Genomic DNA, 15,378 nt, shown 5'->3' with positions numbered 1-15,378 from the left:
ATAGCGCTAAATAGCGTCAGCCGACACGCGACTGTGACGTCACTTACGCATGCGCATGAACATTCCCATGCGAGAATAATTCCCACACTGCCCATCACTGTTCTTACCTATATTCTGGTAAAGGTATATACAATCTACCCCGGTATCTTAAAAATCGATGAAATTCATTCGATACGTTTTTGAATGAAACGAAAGAATCTGGTAGAAATAAGCGTCGCTCTGCCCCGCGAACCGAGATATTAAGTATTAAAGTTCACGTAGGACTGTTCAAGTAGGAAATCTGTCAGGGTCACCCAACACTACAATATGAGCATGCGCTGTGGTCGTCTTGTGCACGAAATTTAAAAACAAATTAAAAAATCGATTAGATAGTCACTCATGCAACATTTCTATTATATGTATAATTCTATTCCAAATAAATCATAATCCATGTCGACAGTGGAGTGTATGGCTACGCCGCTCCGAACCTGAACACTACTGTCCACACACCTCACTGTCTACGTGAGTTATGATTTATTTGGAATAAACTTCAGAATAAACACATTAATAGTATAAATAAAATTTACTTATGCGCGGGTGGCCACAGAGTGTGAAAATGTGACCGCAGCGCATGCTTATATCAGTGTTGCGCGACCGTGTTAGATTTCCTAACCTGAATGGACGTGAACTTTAACGTTTAATATCTCGGTTCGCGGGGCAGAGCTTATTTCTGCCAGATTCTTTCGTTTCATGCAAAAATGCGTCGAATGAATACAATTTCATCGATTTTTGAAGTGACCGAAGTAGATTGCACCTTTATCACGTCTTAAAACTCTTTCGCTTTTGCCAAATATCAAGCATATATACAATTATCTCAGTTTAAGTTCTAAAAGTGTACATTATTTCAGCCACAAAAACAGTCCCAATGAGTGATAGTGACAGGGATGATGATCATCCGCGACTAAGCTCGAGTACGCTTGCCGCATTAGAGGAATTCTTGAAGGAGAAAGAAGAGCGAGAGAATTTGCTGAAACTGATATCCGAGGAAGATCAAGTGCCAGATACTCCTTTCGATGAGAATTGGGTAAATAAGCGATGAAATAATAGGATAGATTTTTTTAATTCTGAAAAATTGATGCATAATCAATATTACAGCAATTGAGTCAATTTTGGTATAATGACGATACGATAAAGGCTTTTGTTAACGGAGCTCTAAATTCTACACCAGCAAATGGAAAGATCGCTCTAGTTTCTTGTCCAACTCTTTACAGCAAATTAAAAAAGGAATGCGGTAAACGGCAAAGTATGATTAATACTTACATCCTGAATGGAGTAATATTAACTGTAATTGGGCAATATCGTTTTGCCCAATTTAAAATAGAACTTGATATTAGCTCTTTGTTCCATTTTCATTAACGAACGTGTGCTCCTTCGTTATTAATCTACGCTTGAACATAGCCGCGCGTCCGTTATTCCGGATCTACAATAGAGTTTTAAGTCTTAAGTCGTAAGAAACTGACCAATTACAGTCAAATTCGAGAAGAATAATCAACTATGATTCGTCCATTTCTTATGGCTTAAGGCTTAAAACCCTATTGTAGATCCAGGGTTAAGGGCAGGCGTGCAACATGTTGAAATGTGTTTCTAGATACACTAATTTATAACAAGTACGATGCCGCAACTTGCTGCATGCGTTTACAAACTGAATATAAGAATATTCACCGAATTTTATTGCCACACCATGTATATATATATATATATAAAATTCACACCGAATTATTTAAGCTAAAAATTCAACTCGGATCATATAAAGCTTTCATTTCCTAGTTTCTAACTCTATTTGCAAATATATTATTTTAATTGCAGTCACGCTGTTTGAGTATGACAGTCGTTTCAAAATATTTGGTACAGATTTTATACAGTATGACTACAAGTTTCCTCTGGATATACCTCGGCATATGTCTAGTCAGTTCGATTTGGTTATAGCCGATCCACCTTTTCTTTCGGAGGAATGTCTAACTAAGACAGCGGTGACAATAAAGTTTTTGACCAAGAAAAATATTGTTCTCTGCACAGGTGTGTATGAATTATTTTTCTGCCATAAATTTTTGTTATATATTAATTAATTATGCATTTATATAAAATATAAATAAAACTATTGCTTTATATGCATATATGCAGGTGCTATTATGGCGGAGCTGGCAGAGAGGCTGTTGGACGTTAGAAAATGTGATTTTCTTCCAGGTCATAAAAACAATTTGGCGAATGAATTTTATTGTTATTCAAATTTCAATTTTGACAAAATTCTAAAATGACAAACAGTATTAGAAACAATATTGAATAAAGATATATATTTATACAATAAATATACTAAATGTTGATAATCTCTTTTATATTTATTTAAGAACAATTTTTAGATAACTCCTTCAATAAATCTATAAATTCCAAAAAACTTTCATAGTCGTACTAGAATCCTATATTTATAAGAGAAGCGTGACGGACTTATGTCAGTATCGCAAAAGTACTAAGAAAAAGTACTAGAAAAAGCGACGCAAGCTTTGCGGTCCAATCAACGTCAAGCTAGCTCGACTCTGATGCGGGGTCTACAATAGAAGTCGTAGCGGTCGTAAGGGCTTAAGTCGTAGAAAATTGACCAATCACAGTTGATTATTCTTCTCATATTCGACTGTGATTGATCAATTTTCTATTTCTATTGTAGACCTCGCATGATTGGACTGCAACGCTTGCGACACGCTTGCGACATTGCGATGCGACTAATGTAGAACCAGCTTAAGCTTTGCACGTTAACGACTGTGATTGGTCAATTTCCAGCTTCTAACTTCTGATTTATGACTAAAGCCTGTATCAGACTACTAACTCTGCAAGCCGACCCGACTGCCAACTCTGTTGACCAATAATGGACCAATCACATTGAATCAGTCTTATTGTGATTGGTCCATTATTAATCGGCAGTCATGAGCTGCGTTTCATTATTCACTGTCAATACTGGCAGCATTGCACATGCCATTCCAAAATATATCGCAGTAAACTTCCAATATACTTTTGCGTTTATATGACGTCATAAATTTTTGCGTCACTTCCTATTTCTATTACTGCGACCGTCAGGTAATCGCAGTAAAAAGATGGCGAAATTCAACGAAATGGGAAATCAGGAAAAAATTTGTTTTTTAGATGTCGAAACGAATAATGTCAAAAAGTTATGACATATTAATGAATAAAGTAGATGCAGAAAAAGCACGCAAAGATATGAATATAATTAATAATTCCAAATTTTATCAAAATTTAAAAAATTATTTATTTCTACACAGTCCTACCAAGTACTACTAAATCCGTTTCGTTATGCAATGTTGTAACGTCATAAAAGTACTATTAGTAATTTTAAAACGCTTCTGCAATACTACTTTATGACGTCATATTGTCAGTACTGACAGTGAATAACGAAACGCAGCCAGAGTTGGTAGTCGGGTCGGCCTGCAGAGTCGGTAGTCTGATACGGGCTTAATGGCTTATTGTGGAATGCGTGTTAGCCTTAACAAGTGAAAAGTGAAAAGTCCCCAGATTCGAAGGAATGAAGGGTAGAAAAGTCTCTAGGTAGTTGTCGCTTTCGCGAAAAAGTGTATGTACACGCGATGGAAAGCGTAAATATTTACTTCTCTTGAGTATTCGTTTCGGCGCATTTTTTTTTAATTTGTATAATCATGATAGACGGAAACATCTCGATGGAGGAGGACACCGAATTACGGGATCTGGTGGTGCAGACCCTGGAGAGTAACGGCGTCCTCGCTAAGATACGGGTGCGTCTTCAGACAGTTATGTCTTGCGAGAAAAAAAGAATATTCTCAAGTCTCTGTAGGTTAGGCGAGTGTTTTCGGGGCAAGAATGGGTAGAAATTTCGTTAAAATCGTTATTTGACGTTTCTCTCTTTTCCGTCGGCTTTATCGAACCTTTTTTGAAATGTTCGCAGGCGGAACTCAGGGCGAGCGTGTTTCTGGCACTCGAAGAACAGGATTCAGTTATGGTAAGGATCGTTGAGGCATGCACAGCAGTACAGATGTAATTAGGGCGAGAGTACAGAGTTTTGCATAATGCATAATGTTTAAGAAAATGAACCAAAGTCCACTTCTCTCCACGAAATAAAACATTCTGGTTGGTTGATTTTCTTATGCATTATTCAAGAATCTATGTCCTCTTAGAGTATATTCACATAAATTTGCATAAACGTGTGCATAAAGAAAATTCTTCAATCATTTTACGTGTGTCTTTATAAGAGAAATGCAATTGAATAATTTTCTTTATATATTTATGTGACTGCAAATTTGTATGGATTTACCCTTAAGAATGGGATTTATACATGTCGTAAACTGTTAACTCATGTAAGCTACAAGAAATTCACAGTTAAATGTGATTGATTTCATTCTCTTAACGTTTTGACTGTGATTGATTAATTTCTTACAGCTTATGGCATAAATTAACAGAGGCTGTGTTCCAAAATTTACTGCCAGTACTGAAAATCTATAGATTTTCGTAGACGTGACGTAAACTATAGATTTTTAGTACTGGCAGTAAATTTTGGAATACAGCCAGAGTATGGCACATATAAATGATCCTCAAAATGAAAGCAAAAGTCCATTAGACTCTAACAAGTTATATCGCTCACTTGCTTCAACGACACACACAACTCAAAAAAATAAAATTTTCTACAATAGAAAACAAATTCAGATATTTTAAATTATTGTAATTTAGTAATATTATATATAATGCTGAAATGTAAGTGGTATAATAACTGATTGTAGAGGAATAAAAATTTTTTTTGCTTTCTAGTTTTTTGTAAACAACTCCAAAATGATAATTTTCAAGTTATGTTATTGTTGTAGTAAATGAGCGATTTGTATCTTTATTTGAAATTTATATAAAAAAAAAAAAGAAAAATGCAGTGTGTAGCAAGAGAATGATTTAATAGATTTGAAATAAATGTTTCAGAATCCTGAACCACTTCTCAACAAAACTGTAAAACAGTACCTGTCTAATTCAGAAGGAAAATTATTGTTTTCCTTAGTTAGGGAGTTCCTAGAATACTTTGGTCTCGACTATACAATATCTGTGTATGACCCAGAAACATACTTTGGGAAGGAATACAACTATGTAGGGAGAAATAAATTGTGCGAGGAATTAGGTATTGTTTCAACTGAGCCATTGCTGGGAGAAATTCTCAAGAATAGCATCAACGGTGCCTTTAATAGTTCACAAAAGGTATTTTCTTGAGTTAAGTCGATTGTTGGGATAATTATATAGTTGTAATTGTTAAGGACCGGCAGAAGTCATGACAAAGACCTCTATCAGAGATGAATTTCTCTTGTCCTAAATTATATCTAAAATATTGAGAAAATCGCAATATAATTGCAATGTTCGTAATCAATAAAATTGCTGCAAGACGCCTCATGTCCATATTTCGGATATGATGTTGTCTGGGTAATTTCTGTTTTCTCTTTTTACAGATTTGAAAATCCTTTCTCATTGTTAGAATTAAAGTATACGCAATTAATATATATTTGTGAGATGGAGTTTATATGCATGTTTATACTGAGAACAGAAAAAAATTTTTAAATAATCTTTACCATTATGCTTTCCAGACAACACGCATGTCTGAAAACGAGACGTAAGACATCTTAAAAATGCCTAATAGACATCTTAAAGATGCCTAAAAGACATGTCTTGATTTTGGACTTTTTGTTGTCTGGGTTGAAACAGCCAAAACAGTTAATAATGTCAGTATTCTTTAATTACCTTCGGGTAATTCAGTTTCCTTCGGAATGATTCATGCTAACTCGTAAGAATATTGGTCTTTAAAGGGCCGTTTACAGTGGAAGTAATATGATGTAGTAAATTGTAAAAAATCGACCAATCACAGTCAAATGTGAGGAGACTAATCGACTGTGATTGTTCAATTTCTTACAGCTTATAACTTATTATACACTTTCATTGTAGACAGCCTTTAATAGTATTCCGTCGATGCTCCTTCATAAAGCCATGTGTTATCTCATATAATTATAGTCACAATGTAAGATGTTTTATCACTTGATTTATCTTTGTTGTTAATAATAATAAAAAATGTATTAGAGTAATTAGAAGAACAAATTATTTGGTTTGAGACACATTCTGATAAAGATATTTGCTTTACAACTTTTGTTTCTGGCATTTCGTATATTTTTCTGCATTTTTAAAAGCAAAGATATGTGAAATAATAAATTATTATGAATCCTTTCTACAGAATAAAACTAGACACGATGTAACAAATGAAGACTCAACAAATTTCGCAAATGCAACGTTTGAAGTGTCTGTTCCCAAAATATTCCATAATGAATCCGTGTCATCAAATGAAATATTAGAAAGCATTTCCGAACAGAGTCCGAAAGTTCCAATAAACGTGACAATAACGGACAAGAAGTGCAAAGATATACCGACTGGTGCCGACGTCGTAACGGATACGTCGGATTACGATAAGCATCAATCTTCTCTCAGGGAGAATACAACGGATAATGATAGAATTGAAGGTAACAGGAACAATAATGTAAATTTTGATAAGAACAATTCGAATCCATATGATACATGCATGGCGACGAACTATGTAGCACAGGAGACTGATAGTACCGTTACGTCCATTCAAATGAGTCCATTAAGCAAATCCGAATCCTTAATTAAGTTCGACGACTCTATAGTGATCGACACGCAAAAAAATCAAAATAAAGATGTAACTAAACAAAACAGTATAAATAGTTTGGAGCTAAGTATAGAAAATAATGTACAAAGTAAGAAACCGATTAATGCGGGAAGCAACTTCGGGAAAACGATTTATTTTGACGAGATTATCGTCGGCGGTGAGCGGAAAAATGTTAGTACAATGAATAAAGCCGAGCCTTTTCTAGAAGGTTTGCCAACTATGAATCAGAAAGCTAATTCTATATTTAGTGATTTGCCGCCATTAAATGGTAAAAAGGCCAACATTAACGATCTGAAGGAATTAATGGATATTGGGCTTGGTGAGTTGCAAAAATATAATATAAAAAATATATAAAATTCATGTTTGCCTAATCATCTAATATGCAGTGTACAAATTTCGGAAAGTTATTGAAACAATACGTTTTTATAGCTACAGATGGTATAGATAATTATGAAGAAGACTTTGTGTCGTCTGCATCGGGTAGCGCAAACGAGCAAAGCCCTATTAAAGAGCCGGACAAGATAGACAGTCCTCTAAAATTACAAACGAAGAAAGAGGAAAAGCCTCAAAGTGCTCGTACCGAAGATTTAAGTGAAGAAATCGAAGAAATGGATGAAATCTTGAGTAGTACCTCTTGCGTAAGTAAACTGAACTTAATTTAATACAAACGACTGTACTATTTATTACAACTGCAATCGCACATATTTTTTTCCTATATAAATTACCTAACAATGTACACATAGAACCATTATATTTTAGCTCGAAGATATAAATACAGATAAGAATATATCAAACTTTGCGACGGGTATTATCGCGGATCATATATAAGGAATTAATAATTTTCAATGGCGCATCGCTATAGATCCTCTGTACGGATTCTAGCGAATTGTTCCTCTTGTATATGTTATTTTGATAAGATTGATATCCTATCGCTAAATTGCCACGGACATCTACGCCGACTACCATGAGAATTCAGGAACTCGCAGAATTAACTTCATAGTTTCTGAAAGGCACTGCCAAGCTGTGTGGCTCAATACTTATAAGTTGCGCTGCAAAGAAAAAAAACGTAGAAGGAAAATGTCTGAATGCGTATTACCACAGATGATACCATATTTTTGTACGATTTGTAAAGATAAGCGATACTCTGAAACTACAATATCATAGTTTGCAATAACTATGCGTGTTGTGAATAATCATCATCTTTTTCATAGATTATCTGAGACATTGCATAATTTAAAAAAGCAATATGATTAATATACTGTTACTAAGAAGCATATATGAGGTGTATTTCTTATTTATGTACATAAAAAGAGTATTTTCTGTCATTCATTAAAAAATTAACGAAACTGTGAAACGTGAAGAAGTACATGTAGAATCGTATGAAGTAGCAGTTATACAATTAGGAAATTTGTAATAATTTCACCTATCAAAACTTTTTACCTATATCTTGATAAAGAACAATACGTATTAAATATTATAAAGTAAATAATTTATTATTTACTTCAGACAGGCTACCTTCTACGTTATGTAAAAAATACACTAGTATTACATTACTCTTATAAATATATTACGCAAGAGAGTGTTATGATAATTTAAATATTAGAGAACATTAAAAAAAAAGAAAGAATACACGAGTTACTGCTCGTTAATAATTTAATTACATTTCTCTCTTTTTTTTAAGAAACTTTCTATTAGCATTTTGTTGTGTTTACTGAAATATCTCTGCCCTTACTTTTATGACTGAACATTGTCTATTACCTCATTTTATATAAAGTGACATGATATTGTAACAATATCAGGAAATCATCCGTCTAGAAATGGATTGCCTAAAAAAATCCATCAAATAATTTTTTGAATATAATGGTGCTAAGTATTTGAAGCTAAAGTTATTTATGAGAGTTAACGTTATCTAAGAAAAAGACAAAAAATTAGGTGCTTATATATTTTCTTGCATCCATGATTCGCAGGAAATTAGTGAAAGCTAGATTAGAATATTCATTTTTGGTAATACATTTCAATTGAAAAAAAAAGAACGAAAAGAAAAGAAAACATTTAATGCGAATATTTTGTGCCCCCATATAGGATGCAATAATATTATAATTAAGTACAACTTAATTATAGAGATGAATTAACTAGATGCTTGACAAATCAAAATCTTTTTGTAAAAAATATATATAGCCAGCCAGCTTTACAAAAAGAACTTTTATTAATGACTAGACTGCATTAAAACATTAAAATTTATGTTTGGTTCGAACAAAGAAATTCCGTCACTTATGCAATTTTTAATTCAGCAAGATTGAATAGTGATTCTCTCATCACACACAGAAACTTATCACATGTCAGATGAAGAGTCAAAGAAATACTGTGCTCAAATACTTGCAGCATTTTTTACTGTATATTTATATATTTATAATTATTATTGCCTGTATTATGAATTCAGATTCAATACGAATGTATTATGAGATAAATATTTATTTTAATAGCAACAATGTGCGTAATGTGAGAGGAAGGGACAAATTACATAGTAAGGTAAACAATAGACAAATTTCAGACTGTTATAAATTTCAATCGAATTTAATTACAATAGGAAATATCGTTAGGAGTAGGAAAAGAATAAAAATACTAAAATGAATGTGATAAAAGTTCCTATCAATTAAATTATATAATTGTCAAATTAATTAATTTTTATAATTCATTTCACACGCACACAATTTGTTTTTCATCTTTACAAGCTAATCTTTGTACTATTATACATATTTAACGCATATAATAATATTAAGTTGATGTAAAAATAATGTCGGTTTTTACTATTTTAAACTTTAGGACTTTATATATATATATATATATATCTACAATAAGGATATGTTCGATTGTGTTGATGTTGCATCATTTTTAAGCACAGATTCCGCTTTATTAATTGTGCTGGTAATTTTATTTTCAATGTACTTTGTGATGAAATTAACTTTGTGATCAATTATTACCATTATTATTAAATATGGAAAAGAAGCATTTCTGAATTTTTTAAATATAAATTCAAACTAGATTTTAAAACAGCAGAAACGAGTCGAAGAATTAATGAAGCATTCGGCTAGGAAACTACAAACGAACGGACAGTATAATAATGGTTTCAAAAATTTCGTAACGGAGGTGACAGTCTTAAAGGCCTGCAGTCATTAACAATGGCCTTGAAGGCAATTATTGAAGCATCTATTAAAAACCACTCAAAGAGATTACATAGGAACTAATCAATCAACAGTTTTTGATCAATCAATAATTGTTTGTCATTTGAATCGGATCAATAAAGTAAAAAACCGACATTATTTTTGTATTAATCTAATTTATCATACATAATTAACATATAGTGAGATAAAAAAAATAAAAAGAATTTATACAGACCTCAAAAGCGCCTTACATAGTATGAGTCCCTTCGTCTGAACACTACGTTCGCGGTAACGGAATCGCTTAGTTCGAACTGCCGTTTATCCTGATGTGTATTAAAAAAAAACGATAAAAAGAAAAGAAAAAAAAAGCAGGTGTGTTCCTGATCAATCAGCGTGGTTACATTCTATTATCGATACGGCAATCTTGACGACAGGATTCAGGACTGCATTTGAACATTCCTACACTCTGTAGAATCTAGACGAGAGATAGATACATTCCAATGTTACACATTAAGGCCGATATTTTTGTTACTTCGTTACCATTAGCACGCATGTCTACAGAATAAGTATGTCTCTCATCATAGACTGTAAGACTATAATTTAAGGAGCGTCTTTTTGTATCCGCCGTGGCTACAGGTTTTACTCGATCTTTCGGAACGGTAGAAAGTTTCGCTTTCAATGGGATTGATCGCACATGGTGATTGCGCGATATATTTCTTCTCAGGCGAGTCTCGTTTAATTGTAAGACGACAATTTTGGAACTATACTACGCTTACGTGTCATTTGATTTTTTCTTCGCATGTTGGATTGTAGATATATTTAGAGAAGGCATATGTAAAACCTATTACAGATTGTCTCTTCAAAGAACGTTCGTCAAGATGTATTATCAACTGTTTGGCTCGTAATACTTTTGAATGTATTTAATAATTCGAGGATGAACGATATCTTCTTTTTGATATGATTGTTTGACGCAGTTTTTGTGAGAGAAACATATCCGAAGTTGATTGTATGTTAAATCAAGTAATAATTTTATTATGAAAAATGTATGTACATGTGACATACAGTGTTTAAATGCATAAATTTTATGGAGAGGCAGTCTCGATATTTTCAAGAGAGAAGATTAGATAGCCATAGTCGTAGCTATTCATAATTCACAGTTTAAAACTTCATGAATGAGGCATTGATAGTAACAAAACAACCTGCTTTACGATACTCCTTTACACGATTGCAGATAATTATTTTGTAACCACGTTGAAACATTGGTAGCTAATACCGTGCCTTTTAGTGTGTATGAAATAATTATAAAGAATGCAAATAATAATAAAAAAAAGAAGTACTGTGGCATTGTGGGTTTTACGAAACACCTATATTACTTATTTATGATTTTCAACTATAATGTAATAATATGTGTATTCATGTGTATATGTTATTTATTTTATAAAGAATTTTCTCTTTTGCAATTGTCGCCACTTTCTTTTCCATCACTCTATTTCTGTAAAAATACAATATATTACCGGTCCCTTTGTGTAATTTGCAGCTTCGATAAAGAAGTTTGTTCTTTGTTGCTCGGTGGATTGTGCTAAAACTTTCTATTTTGTTCCCATCAAACTTCCATCACAGGTTGTATAAAGCCAAAAATTTGGGAACTTTTTAAAAATTAATATTTCTAGGATTACTTACTTAAATAACCATAACAATGTTTTTTTAACAATAATTCTTCGGATCTAATAAGTTGTTAAATCTAAAGATTATTGTTAAAAAAACATTGTTATGGCTACGTAATCCTAAAAATATCAATTTTTAAAAAGTGTTTCCAAATTTTTCGTTTAAAGTATGTACCTTTTATTTTAAGTATGGATAACGAACACACAATATGTACATTAGTTTTACAACGAAGAACAGACAGAGAGAAGAGGGGATCCTAAAGTTATTTGTTTTGATTTGTATCGATTCAGTAGGACCTGTTTGTGTCATTGACACATCATTACATTACACACTCCTACATCACTATGCATGTACAAATTTTCTATTTTGTTTTATATGTATAAAGTACAAAACTTTTATAAAGCAAATATTGTTATGAGTTGATGCCAGAGGCCGATAAAAAAATTCTAATTTTCCAACTTTTTCCCATTTTTAGCTTAAAGTTGATTAGTGTGAGACCATCTTACTGTCGTTTATACTTTAACTGTAGAAAGGATTTTTAAATCTGTAAAGGCATTCAGAAAAATACTTTGGAAATTAATCGGTAAAAAACACAGACGACTTTAAGATCCCTTTAAGACATTTAACTTGTACATAAAAACATGTAAAAATTGTAATAGATAAGTGAGCGTACTTTCAATGACGCTACGTTATATGCTGCATTTTAATAGTATCATATGTTATTTACAATAATGCATCGTATTAAATGCCTTGAGAAAAAACTAGCAGTAATATGATAATGTACCTTTTATCCGATAATGTACAAATATATTTCTATAACTAACAGATAGTATGTGACACTGCAATGATGTCATTAAATTACAGTGTATATAACAAGTAACAATATATTTCCATAAATTCCTGTATTTACATTCTGTTGCGTTCTCTTTGGAGTCGTTCGCTATATGTTTTTGATACAAGATTGAATGAGTCCATGTATCGATCCATGCACATTGCTACACATTTCTGTAAACAAATCATTGAATCAATTAAATCAGAAAACAGGGGGAATCAATTGAAATAAATAACAATAACGCAAAATTAACTACGAGGAGTTAATAAAAAATCCTGTATAACACACATTTCAAAACGATTGCATCAGCGTGGGATATTTTTCATTGAAATTTTCTAGTTGATTTAATAATAGTCTTAGAAAATCCTGGGATTTAATAAACGGAAGGTTTATTAAATCTTGGACGTTTCTGACGCAACTCTTGAAGGTTAGATTCAGTGTAGGAAAAATTTACCTGTTCCGAGCTGTCCAGCGAGGTGCCCGGCTTGCTTATACATTTTTTGAAGCATTTTTCCGTCATTTTCTGCAAATATGTGTAAAACCGTATAACTTTCAGTCAGTTAAAATGCACTGTCAGGGAAAGATGTATAACGATACCGTGAGCAATTCCTGGGCATTAGCGACCGCTATTTGTTGCTTCACTTGTTGCATCAGCTCGTCTCGCTGTGAACCGGTCAAGTTTCCCGTCAACGCGTCCATTCTCTCGAAATTTTCGGATTATATTTACGGGCGATAAAACCAAAATTTGCAAAATTCAATTAATTATCCGCGAGGACCACCGTCGCGAAACGCGTCTAACCTAACCTCTCGCCGGTCGTGTAAACGAGACCACGTGAAACAACGTTAGGCCCTGCGCATAATGGAGGAAATATTAGGAACAGGAATAGATATTAAGATTTTAACCTATCAGATACCAGTTACACCGGAATACGCGGTTTCTGATAGGTTGAAATCTTAATATCGGCTGCGTTTTTTTTTCTCAATAGTTTTGCAACCGTTTTATGATTCGTCACGTTGATTGGATCATACTTTTAGATCTAGAAGAATGGTCCTCAGCGCAGAATTATAAAACGGTTGCAAAACTGTTGAGTCTGCTGAACGCAACCATCTATTCCTGTTCCTAATATTTCCTCCATTGTGCGCAGGGCTTTAAACACAATAGCACAGGCAATAGGCACAGGCAACAGGGAATAACGAGTCGTCCAATCACAGCTCTGGGATATAATATCGAACTTATATTCCAGAGCTCTGATTGGACGGCTCGTTATTCCCTGTTGCCTGTGTCTATTGCGTTTCCAGCTTTAGGCCCTGCGCATAATGGAGGAAATATTAGGAACAGGAATAAATATTAAGATTTCAACCTATCAAAAACCGTGTATTCCGGTGTAACTGGTATCTGACAGGTTAAAATCTTAATATCTATTCCTGTTCCTAACATTTCCTCTATTGTGCACAGGACCTTAAAGTTCCTGTTTTCACGGAATCGTCATTTTTCACGAATTTTCAAAAGCGATTGGTAAACAACAGTCTCGTAACTGGACAACCAATCACGAAACATTGCACCGCGCGAATATTGTACACCGGCCCTAATGCTTGATTCGCCATCTTAAAATATTCAAATTGTTTCGAATAGTCGCGATAGTATTTTTAGAAAAGTTTTAACTTTATAATCGAGCAAGTATTTAGGCATTAAGGAGTTTTATATATATAAGAATCGTTTAAAACTGCTGTAAAGTGAATTAAATTCGATGAGAGAAGAAAAATGGTGAAGAAAGCGAAAACTAAGCTGGAAACTAAAAAGGTAAACATACGGAATTATATAAACATATCGACGTATAATATGTTTCACACACATACACCATTGTTATATTTGTCATTGATCGAATGTTAATCAATGATTGCGTGAAACGGAAAGCACTTACGCGTTTCTTATCTTTGTAGACATGTAAAAAATTGGAAGATCAAATTCAAAGGAAGAAGAAAATGTTTCTTCGCAAATTACAAGGAATACTAGAAGAACCTGGTGGTAAAAGTCGTGATTCAAATGAGTCGGGTGAGTTCAGGGAGCAACATATAAATCACTCGTGAATTAATTAATTTGTTTATCCACACGCATATAATATATATAGAGTCTATAATATAATATTACTTGAATCATCCGCATTACATACGAAAATTTATAATATACATATACATATATGTACCTGTAGTATTTTCGTATATGATATTTCAAAAGAATCCTTGATGAAAAAATTTCGCTGAGATTATTTCACGTTTTGGAACATTTTAGCGAAATGGCTGAAAATTTGCTGAAATTTCACTGAAAGTAAATTTTTCAGCTAAATTACTGAAAATTGAAACACGTTGAAATTATACTGAAATTTCTCTGAAATTTTGTTGAAATTTCTCTAAAATTTTTTGCTGAAATTTCTCTGAAATTTTGCTGAAATTTTGTTGAAAATGAATTTTTCAGCTAAAAATCGCTGAAGTTAAACTGAAATTTTTTTAAAATGGTGAAATTTCGTTGAAAAGTATTCCAAAACATGGAATAATTTCAGTGAAATTTTTCGATCAGGGATATATTATATTATATATTATATAATTATACTGTTTATGTTATATTTATCTCTGAAGCTGACGTTAAAATGTGTAATACAGTTATTGACGCTAATCTGTATAGGGACCCGTATTTAAGGATTATGTGTCACATTTCGAAGCATTATAAATGAAATAAAAATTTTTATATGGAAATATAAAAATGTCATAGATTGTTCTAGTATTAATTATTACTTTTGAGTCTGTCAAATTTGAATCTATAAAATTTCAGCACATAAGTTTCTTATTAGTTTAAAAGTTATTTAATTTTTTGTTTGCCTTTTCGAGCATAATTCATAATTGGTTAAACATTCCTCGTAGCTATAAATTTAATACTAGTACTGGCAAATTAATTACACATATATATATATACAGGGTGTTTGGAAAGTAATGAAAAATCTTTCGTA

General features: G+C 32.7%; 3 protein-coding genes across 7 annotated transcripts; 2 read left to right on the top strand and 1 right to left on the bottom strand.

Annotated features, from left to right (window-relative positions):
- The first annotated feature begins 79 nt into the window (after nucleotides 1-79).
- LOC108729779 (protein-lysine N-methyltransferase N6AMT2) lies at nucleotides 80-2,294 on the top strand. Of its 4 annotated transcripts, none has more exons than XM_018459069.1 (5): nucleotides 80-123; nucleotides 888-1,063; nucleotides 1,135-1,282; nucleotides 1,846-2,055; nucleotides 2,161-2,294. In XM_018459069.1, exons 2-5 carry the CDS (start codon nucleotides 905-907, stop codon nucleotides 2,292-2,294), a joined length of 651 nt encoding a protein of 216 aa, XP_018314571.1. In that variant the 5' UTR covers nucleotides 80-123; nucleotides 888-904. The 4 variants fall into 4 exon arrangements, with proteins under 4 accessions (XP_018314571.1, XP_018314572.1, XP_018314570.1 ...); XM_018459070.1 differs by having other exon boundaries at nucleotides 84-117; XM_018459068.1 differs by lacking the exon at nucleotides 80-123 and adding an exon at nucleotides 139-501.
- A 1,309-nt stretch (nucleotides 2,295-3,603) lies between these two features.
- Nucleotides 3,604-7,984, top strand: LOC108729812 (putative uncharacterized protein DDB_G0289963). Of its 2 annotated transcripts, none has more exons than XM_018459128.1 (6): nucleotides 3,604-3,794; nucleotides 3,965-4,018; nucleotides 4,981-5,250; nucleotides 6,269-7,037; nucleotides 7,154-7,356; nucleotides 7,478-7,984. In XM_018459128.1, exons 1-6 carry the CDS (start codon nucleotides 3,699-3,701, stop codon nucleotides 7,544-7,546), a joined length of 1,461 nt encoding a protein of 486 aa, XP_018314630.1. In that variant the 5' UTR covers nucleotides 3,604-3,698; the 3' UTR covers nucleotides 7,547-7,984. The 2 variants fall into 2 exon arrangements, with proteins under 2 accessions (XP_018314630.1, XP_018314629.1); XM_018459127.1 differs by having other exon boundaries at nucleotides 7,148-7,356.
- Nucleotides 7,985-12,246: 4,262 nt separating this feature from the next.
- On the bottom strand, nucleotides 12,247-13,294 carry LOC108729813 (mitochondrial import inner membrane translocase subunit Tim13). The gene is made up of 3 exons (XM_018459129.1): nucleotides 12,974-13,294; nucleotides 12,831-12,899; nucleotides 12,247-12,549 (listed from the first exon to the last, which is right to left on the bottom strand). The coding sequence occupies exons 1-3, from the start codon at nucleotides 13,073-13,075 to the stop codon at nucleotides 12,451-12,453; spliced, it is 270 nt and encodes an 89-aa protein (XP_018314631.1). The 5' UTR covers nucleotides 13,076-13,294; the 3' UTR covers nucleotides 12,247-12,450.
- Between the last annotated feature and the right edge of the window lie 2,084 nt (nucleotides 13,295-15,378).

This window comes from Mycetomoellerius zeteki, unplaced genomic scaffold (genome assembly GCF_001594055.1).
Source record: "Mycetomoellerius zeteki isolate Tzet28-1 unplaced genomic scaffold, Tzet1.0 scaffold79, whole genome shotgun sequence".
NCBI lineage: Eukaryota > Metazoa > Arthropoda > Insecta > Hymenoptera > Formicidae > Mycetomoellerius > Mycetomoellerius zeteki.
Note: the sequence above shows the minus strand (reverse complement) of the source record. Positions and strands in the feature narration are given on the sequence as shown.

What these genes read in the sequence shown, in the direction of transcription:
- LOC108729779 (XM_018459069.1), top strand. Translation starts at nt 905, where the DNA reads ATGAGTGATAGTGACAGGGATGATGATCATCCGCGACTAAGCTCGAGT. An exon ending in CTCCTTTCGATGAGAATTGG is followed by an intron (nt 1,064 to 1,134) that starts GTAAATAAGCGA and finishes TCAATATTACAG; the next exon opens with CAATTGAGTCAATTTTGGTA. An exon ending in GGAATGCGGTAAACGGCAAA is followed by an intron (nt 1,283 to 1,845) that starts GTATGATTAATA and finishes TTTTAATTGCAG; the next exon opens with TCACGCTGTTTGAGTATGAC.
- LOC108729812 (XM_018459127.1), top strand. Translation starts at nt 3,699, where the DNA reads ATGATAGACGGAAACATCTCGATGGAGGAGGACACCGAATTACGGGAT. An exon ending in GCGTCCTCGCTAAGATACGG is followed by an intron (nt 3,795 to 3,964) that starts GTGCGTCTTCAG and finishes AAATGTTCGCAG; the next exon opens with GCGGAACTCAGGGCGAGCGT. An exon ending in AAGAACAGGATTCAGTTATG is followed by an intron (nt 4,019 to 4,980) that starts GTAAGGATCGTT and finishes TAAATGTTTCAG; the next exon opens with AATCCTGAACCACTTCTCAA.
- LOC108729813 (XM_018459129.1), bottom strand. Translation starts at nt 13,075, where the DNA reads ATGGACGCGTTGACGGGAAACTTGACCGGTTCACAGCGAGACGAGCTG. An exon ending in ATGCCCAGGAATTGCTCACG is followed by an intron (nt 12,900 to 12,973) that starts GTATCGTTATAC and finishes ACATATTTGCAG; the next exon opens with AAAATGACGGAAAAATGCTT. An exon ending in CGCTGGACAGCTCGGAACAG is followed by an intron (nt 12,550 to 12,830) that starts GTAAATTTTTCC and finishes ATTTGTTTACAG; the next exon opens with AAATGTGTAGCAATGTGCAT.